The 12,638-nt window shown below is 38.6% G+C and overlaps 1 protein-coding gene across 2 annotated transcripts in view; it reads right to left on the minus strand.

Moving 5' to 3' along the window:
- ZGRF1 (zinc finger GRF-type containing 1) overlaps positions 1–12,517 on the minus strand; it is a 69,977-nt gene extending 57,460 nt beyond the window's left edge. For both annotated transcript variants that reach the window (XM_055086175.1, XM_028492185.2), the window contains exons 1-4: positions 12,310–12,517; positions 9,104–9,193; positions 7,355–7,435; positions 386–445 (exon numbers count right to left, since the gene is read on the minus strand). In XM_055086175.1, coding sequence (XP_054942150.1) covers positions 386–445; positions 7,355–7,435; positions 9,104–9,124 — 162 coding nt within the window. In that variant the 5' untranslated portion in view covers positions 9,125–9,193; positions 12,310–12,517. The remainder of the gene's footprint in view (positions 1–385; positions 446–7,354; positions 7,436–9,103; positions 9,194–12,309) is intronic.
- Positions 12,518–12,638: the final 121 nt, after the last annotated feature.

A 12,638-nucleotide genomic window follows, 5' to 3' on the forward strand; every position in this document is an offset into this window, starting at 1 on the left:
GGCCATGGCTCACGGGCCCAGCCGCTCCGCGGCACGTGGGATCCTCCCAGACCGGGGCGCGAACCCGGTTCCCCTGCATCGGCAGGCGGACGCGCAACCACTGCGCCACCAGGGAAGCCCCTCAGCCTTACCATTTTAACTATATAAGCATGGGCAAATTATTTAAACTTTCAGTACTATACTCCTAATCTATAAAAATCACAGGGTTGTATAAAGATGAAATGAAACAATATCTAAAAGCTTTTAGCAGAGTCTGGCTAATAATAAATGTTCAATAAATACTAGCTATAATTATTAGTATTAGTACCATTACTATACTATTTAACAGTATTCACAAAGGAACTAAGATTTAACAATAACTTAAAAATAAGATAAATTAAAATACCTCAAGGCACTTAAGAAATAAACTCTCCAAACATTCTCCTTTGTCATCGTATAGAATTGCCTATATTAAAACAAAAAAAGTGTTAAAAATGTTAAAAAGGGACACAACACAATTCCACTTTTCTTAAACATCTTTAAAGCAAATCAAAAATTGTTATATAAGTAAATCATGTAATGAAAGGAATACCCACTTTGTAAACTTGGATTAGCAAGTGCATCTATCTCAAATGTTTACTAAGCATCCATTCAGTGTGTGCAAGAGAGCAAAGGCATACACATAAATTCAAGAACTTATTCCCTACCAGGAGAATCTTGGAATGGAATCAGGGAGAAGACAGAATTGGAATGAGTTACAGGAGGCAAAACAGGAAACACGATCAGTAAAGAGATTATTGTAATGGTATGATATGAAGGATCAAGGAGATAATTAGAGCTTGAAATAAGTCATTAGTACTGGGATAAGACAATTGTATAAGAGGCATAAAGAGTAAAACTTATTGAACGTGCAGGATATGGGAGAAAAAGAAAACTAAGGTGATTATCATTTTCTGGCTTTCTCCTCGCGTCTCTCTAGCTCTGTAGCCATTTTTCATAGCAGCTTCTCTACTAGTCCCTTAAACACTGCTGTTTCCATCACTTTGGCTAAGAGTTAGCAGTTCCTTAAAAGATTGAACACAGAGTTACCACATGATCCAGCAATTCCAGTCCTAAGTACGATATACGTACAGAGAAATGAAAACGTCTTCAGAAAAACTTGCATACAAATGTTCAGAGCAGCATTGTTCATAATACCAAAAAGTAGAAACAACTCAAAAGTTCATCAATTGATGAATGGATAAACAAAGTGGGATATATCCATAAAGTAGAATATTATTCAGCAATAAAAAGGAATAAAGTATTGGTACATGGTTCAACATGGATGAACCTTGAAAACATGCTAAATGAAAGAAGTAATTCGCAAAAGACCACTTATTGTATCATTCCATTCATGTGAATAGTCCAGGATATGCAAATGTGTCGAGACAGTAAGTAGATTAGGACTGGGGGGTGGGTACTGAGTAGTGCTTTTATGGTATTTCTTTCTGGGGTGACAAAAATATTCTAAAATATTCTAAAATATTCTAAAATTAGACTGCGGTAATAGTTGCAAAACTGTGAATATATCGAGTTGTATACTTTAAATGGGTGTAATGAAAAATGTGTGAATTGTATCTCAATAAAGCAGTTAAAAATTTTGGTATTTCTAAGGTCTCCTACCTTTTCTTCTCTACTCTTTACATTCTATTCTAAAATATTCTAAAATATTCTAAAATTAGACTGCGGTAATAGTTGCAAAACTGTGAATATATCGAGTTGTATACTTTAAATGGGTGTAATGAAAAATGTGTGAATTGTATCTCAATAAAGCAGTTAAAAATTTTGGTATTTCTAAGGTCTCCTACCTTTTCTTCTCTACTCTTTACATTCTATTCTCCATCCCTGAGCACATTATTCACAAAAATCATGTCGCACTTCTGCTCAAATGTCTCCACAGCTCCCAAAGAATAAGACAAAAGTCCCTACGTTAGCCAATAAGGCCTACATAGTCCCCTTTATCTTCATTCTTTCCCTTGCTCACTCTACTTGTTGTTTGCCTAACTCACTAGACATACATCTTCATTTAGTTTACTGGTCTGTCTCCTCCATGTTATTTCCACAAAGCCAGGGATTTAACTGTTTTGTTACCTGCTGCATCCGCAGCAGGTAAGTGAAGAGCAGGATTCAGGCTAATGTCTATTTGACATTAACTGCTGTCCTACACTGATTCCATACGTCTTATTTGAACAGTGTGTAACTCATAACAGGTGCTCAAAAAGTATTTGTTAAATAAATGAATGAACGAATCCACTCCAGGAGCTTCAAATATCATCTAAATGCCAAGTACTCCCAATCGACATCAGTAGCCCAAAACTGTTTCCTGAGTTCCAGGTCCCTATCGCCAATTACTTAAGTGTTTTGATGACACTGCAAATTCGGTATGTTCAAAATGAAACTGAAAATCTTCAGTGTTCCCCCTAAACTTGCTTTTCTTTTTCAGATAACCTATCTCACTCAATACCATAATCATGGGCTTCCCTGGTGGCGCAGTGGTTGCGCGTCCGCCTGCCGATGCGGGGGGGTCGGGTTCGTGCCCCGGTCTGGGGGGATCCCGCGTGCCGCGGAGCGGCTGGGCCCGTGAGCCGTGGCCGCTGGGCCTGCGCGTCCGGAGCCTGTGCTCCGCAGCGGGAGAGGCCGCAGCAGAGGGAGGCCCGCATACCACACACACACACACACACACACACACACAAAAAATACCATAATCATAATACAGAAACCTGAAAGTCATTCTGGATTCTCTTCACCTTCCATATCCAAGACCTTAAGATTCTATAATATTTTCACAATTTCTCTCTAATCATCCTTTCTCTCCATTGTCAGTGCTAAGGCCTCCTTGGTCAGACCCCCATCACTTTTCATCTACATTATCCTATAACCTCTTTATTATAACTGTCTTCCTAAATCCAATCTTTCATCCTACATAACTTAAAAGGTATGTCAGACATTGCTGCCAGAGTGATCTTTCTAAAATAGAGACATGCTTATGTCATTCTGCTTCTAATTCTTCACTGGCTCCTCAAGCTGAGCACACAAAGTCCTTCATGATATGGCTCCTGCCTACCTCTTTAGCTGTGTATTCTACAGTTTCCCCACATGGGACCTTCATTCCAGCCAGAGCCAATTGTTTATAGTTCCCAGAAATATTTCACACTGTTCCACACCTCCACACCGTTACAGCAATGACACCATCTTCAGCTCCCCTCCTTCCGACCTATCAATTTTGTTTACAAAACAAAACAAATACGCCAAAAAATATTCTTCATCTGGAAAGACTTCTCTGAACCAGAGTCAAATTTTGATGTCTCTCATTCGTAATCTCATCGACCCTTAAGCATATCTCTGTATATACTCTAATCCTTAGGCACTTAGATAAAATTCCCTTGAAGACAAAAACTATAACAGTTACTATTTATTGCATGCTTAATATGTGCCAGGTACTTCGTTAAGAAGTTTATTTGTTTTCTTATTTAATCCTCAAGAAAACGTTATGAAGTATCATTTTCCCCATTTTACAAAGAAGACACTATACACCTTGAGGGACTAAATAACTTGTCAAGATTACACATCTAGTAAGTGAAGAGCAGGATTCAGGCTAATGTCTATTTGACATTAACTGCTGTCCTACACTGCTTCCATACGTCTTATTTGAATTTTCCCACTGCCCAGCAGCAATATATGTTTACTGAATGATGACTCAGTTAATGGAAAATGAATAACCCTGACAGTAAGAATCTGAATACATAGAGAAAAGGCATTACTAGCAAGAAAAATACTGTAAGCAATAGCTTGGATTTGGGAACAAGGGTTAGGATATGAGATTGTTAATTTTCCTGGATCACAGAAAAACTCCTTGGGACTAACTTGTGTTTATCTTGCTCTCCTGTAACCTACCAGTGTGAGATATATAATGGACACTCAATAGATATAAGCTACAGATGAAGATAAAGTTGGATAATACCACTAGCATAACCTTAATACTTATGATTTTGTACCAAAAGAAGACATGAAAGATAGGCAGAATCCAATCATGTCTTTTTAACATAACACAAACTCTATAAGATTTTAAAGACTTGGCCTTAACTGAATAGGAAGAACACCCAAAAAAAAACCCCAGAGTTTTACAGAGCAGCATTGGACAGTGAATGGATTAATTAGTTTAAAAGTATTGGGCTTCCCTGGTGGCGCAATGGTTGAGTGTCCACCTGCTGACGCAGGGGATGTGGGTTCGTGCCCTGGTCCGGGAAGATCCCACATGCCGCAGAGCGGCTGGGCCCGTGAGCCATGGCCGCTGAGCCTGTGCTCCACAACGGGAGAGGCCACAACAGTGAGAGGCCCACTTACCAAAAAAAAAAAAAAAAAAAAGCATCTAGCCTGTTTGACTTAAGTTGACTAAATATTGAGCTAGGACTCAACTAAAAGTTAAACTAAACTAGGTTTATAAACTGACTAGGATCTGTAAGCTGAAATTGAAGGCTTAAGGCAAAACTAGTTTTTCTTTTACTTTTCTGTTTTTTTGTTAGTTTTTTTTTTTGTTTTTGTTTTTAAAGAATAGTGCTCATTTCCTTCCCTACCATCTCTTTTATTTTATTTTCTTTGGCCACGCCACACAGCTTGCAGGATCTTAGTTCCCCAACCAGGGATTGAACCTGGGCCCTCGGCAGTGAAAGAGCAGAGTCCTAACCACTAGACCACCAGGGAATTCCTACTTTTCTGTTTTAATAAATCAAATGTTAATTTAAAAAATGATAAGTAGTCTTTCTACATTAAAAATTTTCTTAGTGATAATTTCAGAGTGATAGATATGTAGAATAAGGACAGAATATGGAGATCTTTAACTGCTGGCTTCATTCAGGAGGCCACAATCTTGTCAATGTGTCCTATATGTTATCAACTCATCTATAATAAAGTTCTTCTTTTAAATTAGTAATATTAAAAGAAACAATAGAATGGCTAGGGCATGGGCTCTGGAGCCAAAAAATCTAAATTAATAAACAACTCCTCCACTTTCTAGCTGTGAGATCTATGGGCTTCATCTCTCTGAGCCTCAGCTTCATCATCAAAAAAATAAAGATAAAAATAGTACCTAACTAATAAGGGAGTTATAAAGACTAAGTAAGTTGATACATTTAAAGCATTATGCCTGGTACATAGTAAGCACTTGATAAGTTTTTTTTAAAGAAATCAAAACAGGGTGATGGGCCAAATGGGTGAAGGGGGTCAAAAGATACAAATATCCACTTACAAAATAAGTAAGTCATGGGGATATAATGTACAGTATGGTGACTATAGTTAAAAACACTGTATTGTATATTTGAAAGTTGCTGAGAGTAAATCTTAAAAGCCCTCATCACAAGGAAAAGAAAAGAAAAAGAATTTTTCTAACTATGGATGTTGATGGATGGTAACTAGACTTACTATGATCATTCTGCAATGTATATAAATATCAAATCATCAAGTTGTACACCTGAAACAAATAATGTTACATGTCAAAAATATACCTCACGGCTTCTCTGGTGGTGCAGTGGTTGGGAGTCTGCCTGCCAATGCAGGGGATACAGGTTTGTGCCCCGGTCCGGGAGGATCCCGCATGCCGCAGAGCGGCTGGGCCCGTGGGCCATGGCCGCTGGGCCTGCGCGTCCGGAGCCTGTGCTCCGCGACGGGAGAGGCCGCGGCGGTGAGAGGCCCGCATACAGCAAAAAAAAAAAAAAAAAAAAAAAAAAAAATATGTATATAAATACACACATATATATACATATATATATGTATATATATACACATATATATACATATATATGTGTATATATATACACATATATACCTCAAAATAAATGACTACAGCAGATTGCTCTGTGGATGGGCTTCATCTCATCAGTGGAGGGCCTATATAGAACACAACGGCCAAATAAGAGAAAACTCCTCCTGCCTGACTGTCTTTGAGCTGAGACATCAGTTTTTCCCTACCTTCTGACTCATACTGAAATACTGGCTCTTCCTGGTCTCAAGCCTGTTGGCATAAACACTAAAACCACATTATTAGTTCTCCTGGGTCTCCAGCTTGCCAACTACAGATGGTGGGACTCATCAGCCTCCATGATCACATAAGCCAATTCCTTACAATAAATCTCTGTTTTCTCCATAGAGAGAGTGACAAAGAGAGACAGAGATAATTTATGTATCTTTATATATAAGAGCATGTAGGCCTGAGTCCTGAGTAAAAATTTTAAGTATGGGAAGAGAATGAGCCCACAGAAAATACTCAGAAGTGGGAAGTAAGCAACATCAGGAGAGCATGGTGTCACAGAAGTCAAATGAAGAAGAGGCGTTGTGAAGAATGGAAGAGATAAGGGTGTTAAATAAGGTCACAAGAACTGATAAGAGGAGAACATGAAAATTTGACAGATGGAGATAATCAGGGTGGGAAAAGAAACCCAAGGAAGGATCACCATATCTAGTAGGGTCAAAGATTATCCTAGTAAATAATTTTCTCAAGACTGATAAGATCATATCATAAAATAACAGATTCAAAGAAAATCCAAAACTAGAAAAATTCTATACATAATTTCAGAAATTGGCAGCTTTTCTAAAATGGTATGTCAACTCTGTATGTACCATTACACTGTGAGTACTGTGTTAGAAATATATTTTAATAGTAGTTCTTTCTGTAGAGTTAAACTCTTATTACCTGCAAAGATAAAAGTGTGCTGGGACTTCCCTGGTGGCACAGTGGTTAAGAATCCGCCTGCCAATGCAGGGGACATGGGTTCGAGCCCTGGTCCAGGAAGATCCCACGTGGCGCAGAGCAACTAAGACTGTGTACCACAACTACTGAGTCTGCGCACTCTAGAGCCCGTGAGCCACAACTGCTGAGCCCGCGTGCCACCACTACTGAAGCCCGTGCGCCTAGAGCCCATGCTCCACAACAAGAGAAGCCACTGCAATAAGGAGCCCACGCACTGCAGTGAAGAGTAGCCCCCCCACCCCGCTCAACGCAATTAGAGAAAGCCTGCACGCAGCAACAAAGACCCAATGCAGCCATAAATAAATAAACAAATTTAAAAAAAAAAAGAAAGAAAAAAGTGTGCCAAAATTCCTGAAAAGTTTCATAGAAAATCTAATTTTAAAAAAATGAGAAGAAATTAAATAGTATTAACTGAACTTTTATAATGCACAAATGAATCACTGTGGTATGGGAATCATTTGACAACTTCTGTTTTCATATCACATCAGCTTATGGACAAATCTAAGATTTTATCATCTACAGAGTTTTCTTAATATTCAATCAAAAGGCAAGAACCCAACTCTTAGACTCCGTAGTCAACTACTTTGCACTTACTTTGTTTCCTAAGTGAGTGATCTTCAGAATTCCATCTTGCCACACTTTAGACTTCTTCATCTTTTGATGAGTATATAGTACCTTATTTCCAAAAGTACAAAGGAAAGAAATGGTTTCTATTTACAAGTATTAAATGTTATATATTTTTATACCCTTCCTACCTATAAAAAATATTTAAGACATCTTTTATCAAAATAAAAGCACAGATATCATAACAATAACAACAAACACCACCAACAACAAAAAAACCTGGTAGCAAAAGGCAAGGGAGGGTGGCTTCCCTGGTGGCGCAGTGGTTGAGGGTCCGCCTGCCAATGCACAGGACGAGGGTTCGTGCCCCGGTCTGGGAGGAACCCGCGTGCCGCGGAGCGGTTGGGCCCGTGAGCAATGGCCACTGGGCCTACGCGTCCGGAGTGCTCCGCAGCGGGAGAGGCAGCAGCGGGAGAGGCAGCAGCGGAGAGAGACCCGCGTACCGCAAAAAAAAAAAAAAAAGGCAAGGGAGGGGAGAAAGGAGAGGTAAAATCTAAGAAGAAACTGAAAAGTTAACTGAGCAACAAAAACTATTTTGAGCTTCCTAGTCATTTGTGGGATGGAAAAAATTGAACAGTTCTCAAAGTCCAGGAGTACAGAGCCTCCTGGAGGTGCCCCCCTCAAGACTTTTTCAGGGGTCTGTGAAGTCAAAACCTTTTTCATGATGTTGTTTGCATTTCAATCTCATTCCTTTGGTCATGTACTTAGTAGAAGCTCCCAAGGTTATATATATGCAATATTGCAAGATTCAATTTCCGAATGAATGCAGAAGCAGATCTGAGAATCTAGCGGTCTTCTATTAAGTCAAATATTAAAGGGATTTGCAAAAAATGCATAGCATTGCTACTCTTTACAATATGTTTCTGTTGTTATTGTTTTTGGACCATAAACTTTTCATTAAAAATGTAATCTATGTTAAATGTAATGGGCTTGTTATTTTTAATGAATTAATAAACATTTAAAAAATTTCCATTATAATTTATAATATGAAAGACAGCAATAGATATAAGCCCCAAAATCAAAAATTTCCATTATAATTTATAATATGAAAGACAGCAATAGATATAAGCCCCAAAATCAAAAAGGGTCCTGAGGGCTTCCCTGGTGGCACAGTGGTTAAGAATCTGCCTGCCAATGCAGGGGACACGGGTTCGAGCCCTGGTCTGGGAAGATCTCACATGCCGCGGAGCAACCAAGCCCGTGAGCCACAACTACTGAGCCTGCGCTCCGCAACAGGAGAGGCCGTGACAGTGAGTGGCCCCCGCTCGCCACAACTGGAGAAAGCCCACGCACAGAAACAAAGATCCAACACAGCCAAAAATAAATAAATAAATAAAAAATTTTTTTTTTTAAAAAGGGTCCTGAGACCAAACAGGTTAAGAACCACTAATCCAGAAGAGGCATGCCAGTCCTTCAAGAGAAAGAAATTATTTCCTGGTCCCAAACTTCCAAAGAATTTGCTCCAAAGGACTTTGTATAACCAATGTGTAGGGTTGCCAGACACAATACAGGGCAATATTTGGGACATACATACTTATACTAAAAAATTATTCACTGTTTATCTGAAATTCAAATTTAACTGAGTGTCCTTCTTTAAGGTTTGGGATTGTTGTTTTTTTTAAAATTTATTTTAGGTTTTTTTGCTAAATCTGGCAAGACATTTGTGAAACATGGAAAGAAGGAAGAAAAAAGGAAATAGTGAAAACTGACAAGACTTACAATAAATTCTTGGCTTTCCATTGTTTCTTCTGAAATTATATATAGTCAGGTCCAGAAAATAATCAGTGGTCATTCAACAATTTATATCACCTAAAATGAAAAATGACAAAGAATATTCAACCCTGATGAACAGAGTAAGTAACAAATACAATTTTTCCCCCACAAACTCTTGACCAGAGAGAGGCATCTAAGCATCCTGAGACTATGTAACTGTCAAGGCAAACACAGGTATAGGGAATTCCCTGACGCTCCAGTGGTTAGGACTCCACGCTTTCACTGACGAGGGCCCGGGTTCAATCCCTGGTCAGGGAACTAAGATCCCACAAGCCATGTGGCACAGCCAAAAAAAAAAAAAAAACACACAGGTGTAATCAAATTATCTGCCACTGAGGACACGATAGAATAGTGACACTACACTGTGGAAAAAGAATTTGCCAAGTAAAGAGAAAACCAAGTAAAATATATAAAATAATTAGTAGGCTGCAAACATTTTTCCAGCTGCCAAAATATGTATCAGAAAATATTATTCTTCCCTTCCCCCCAAGCTTGATTCTTTATAGAAAAAGCTTCAATTTTTAAAATTTTCTGAATTGCTACGATCACCACAAGATGGCCCTCTTGCATTTCAAATTTTTCATTTTACATTTTAAAGTCAATATAACACAGTATCTAAGACCAAATATACATTTAATACCTCTCCAAGGAAAAACCTTTCCAATATCATTGCAGTGAGTACTGTAGTTATCCTACGCTATTGGATAAAATTGTTACTGTGGACAAATTTGGAAATCTAAAATCAGAGGGTGAATTGAAGAAGTAAATAGAGATGCCAAAGAAAATTATTTTTAACCACTGCCTTAGGTCCCTGGGCCAACATCATTAGCATCACCTAGGAACCAGTTAGAAATTCAAATTCTTGGGTCTTGACCTATTAAATTATAAAGTCTGGGGTTGGGGCCGGATAGCCTGTAATTTAACAAGCCCTGCAGGTGATAGTGATACATGCTCAAATTTGAAACCTAGATGGATTCAATAAAGCTATAATTTGCAATTCTGGATTAAATTCATCCTATATACATAAAAAATATATAAAAACAGGCCACCTACATATTATTTATATATCACATATATTTGTACTTACTGCGTGCCAGACATTGTGCTAGGCCGAGATACTAAACTGAACAAAATACTATTCCTAGTCTCAAGGAATTTTCAGTATAGCAGGGTAATAAACGGTAATTACAATCAAATGTGGCAGGAATAAGCACAGGAGGGGCACCCAACTCGGCATCAAACAAGGTTTCCTGAAAGACATAATATCTAAGCTGTAAACTGAAATAATCATTAACCAAGGAAAAATGCCAGGGAAGGTATTTCCAAATAGGAATCAACATGTCCAAAAGCCTGTGGAAGACACAGCAAGGAATAATCAAGGAACTCTAGTACAATCAAGTGTAAGATAGTGAGTTGTAAGAAATAACACTGAGAAAGTGAACAATACCAGGATTCAAGGGGCCTTCTATTTTATGCTAAGTTGTCTGGACTTTCTATAAAGACAGTAGGTGGCCAAGGCAGGATTTTAAGAATAAGATTACATAATGTGACTTGGGTTTTACAAAGATTGCTCTGGCTGCCAAATGGAGAAAGGATGTGGCAAGGGGTACGCAAATGAGATGTGAAGACTTGCCCCACAACACAGTGCACAGGACAGGACCCAGACCTACAGAGGCACTCCGTTTCAGAAATATAACTCCCATATCCGATATCCCTCCCCTGCAGCCCACGGGATTGCTAGATGCCCAATGGAAGCCAAGAAGATAACAGAGAGGTCCAGAGAAACACATCACTCACTGCTACTTTTATAGCAACTTGCTTCTAGCCACTGAATGGGTTAGACATTCTATATATGTAGGTAAGACTACACGGTGTCAAAACAATGCTTGGCATATGGCAGTTGTTAACATTAGGTCCCTTGAATAACAGCTATTATTTACTCAGTGCAATTATATGCTAGACACTGTGAAAATGCTTTAAATGTTCACACCTTATGGTATAGATACTGTTTTTTATATTCATTTTACAATAAAGGAAACTGAAGTGCATAATAGGTATGTAATTTGCCTAAGATCATGAAGTAAATAAATGGCAGATTCAGAATTCAAAATTAAGTAGTCTAAATTCTGGTGCTCATATTCACAAAAACATTATGTGACTATTTGTTGAACACCTACTGTATCAGGCAGGAATGGGACTAGATACTTTACATATGATATTTATCAGCCTCATAATCCTGAAAAGTAGTTATTACCATCACAATTTACATATTAGAAATCCAGTATTTACTAATTTAGGATTGCTTATATGCTATTTACAAATTGCAAAATAAAATTTCCCATTGTTTTCCTAAATTAGAAATATTACTTGTTTAAAATTTAAAAGGAACTGAGGAGGTCCAAACTCATATATGTGGTAAGTTAGTTTATAGGACTAGACATCGGAAAAAAAAAGGCTAACTGGATCTTAAAATATTTAGAAGAAGCCCTAATTCCCACATTCAAAGGTGAGTCAACACCCCTTTCTTACCAATAAACAGGAAAAACGTTTTTAGCGAAAAGCATCATATATTTCAGTGAGGTGCAAATATAAAAAGCCTTCTGAAAGTATTCATCTATCCATATCTCTAAAACAAGTCAAGTGTTGACCCACCTCTAGTGGGTGAAAGCTTAATGTGCAAATAAGTTTTTGGCATGGAGACCCTAGATGTTCTGTGATACTTAAGTACAGAAATACATACATATCTTCACACATACATTATTGTGCTGCTTTATAGATTTATGTATAAAATTCTGTGTTATCACTAAAATATGAGATGTTTTCTGTTAAGTACGACGAGATGTTTTTGGTCCTTTTGTTTTGGAACAAGCAGGATCTTTCGAATCCCTAAATGATTCACAGATTTAAAAGTTTAAGAGTCACGAACCCGATAGCTTTTTAAGAAAGCATCCAGTCCAGATAACCAAAAGAAGCTCACATTTCATTTGCCAAAGTTTAATTACCATGATCCTGTGTAACCAAATGACAGAGGAGAATTAACCCTTTGTCAGTCCTAAAAACAAAGAGCAAAACCATCTCTGGCTCTCACACGTATGTGGGAACTGCAAAGCAAGGGCTGGGAAAGGCGGTGAAGAGGAGACACCAATTCTTACAAGTCGTCCGAGAACCCTGTGATCCAATCCTGGTTCCACACGGCTTCCGCACCGGTCCGCTTCTGGCGGAGCGAATTCCTTCGTCCAGTCGCGCCAAAATCAGTGACACCACCTCTCGCTCAAAACTCCAGCCTAACCCTCCTTACTCCCCGGAAACTCCGTGAAACAGCTCACTTCACACATGTATTTCACAAAATCCATTTTCGAACGTCTCCCGCGAAAGGCCGTGACGTCATCCACTCGCGACCACACCAGATCAAGCTCCAATATTTAGCCCGCCCACGGCCGCCCCGGCGAGAACCGCCGTTTTCAAACCGCCAATCAAATTC

The sequence above is a fragment of the Physeter macrocephalus genome, chromosome 7 (assembly GCF_002837175.3).
Source record: "Physeter macrocephalus isolate SW-GA chromosome 7, ASM283717v5, whole genome shotgun sequence".
NCBI lineage: Eukaryota > Metazoa > Chordata > Mammalia > Artiodactyla > Physeteridae > Physeter > Physeter macrocephalus.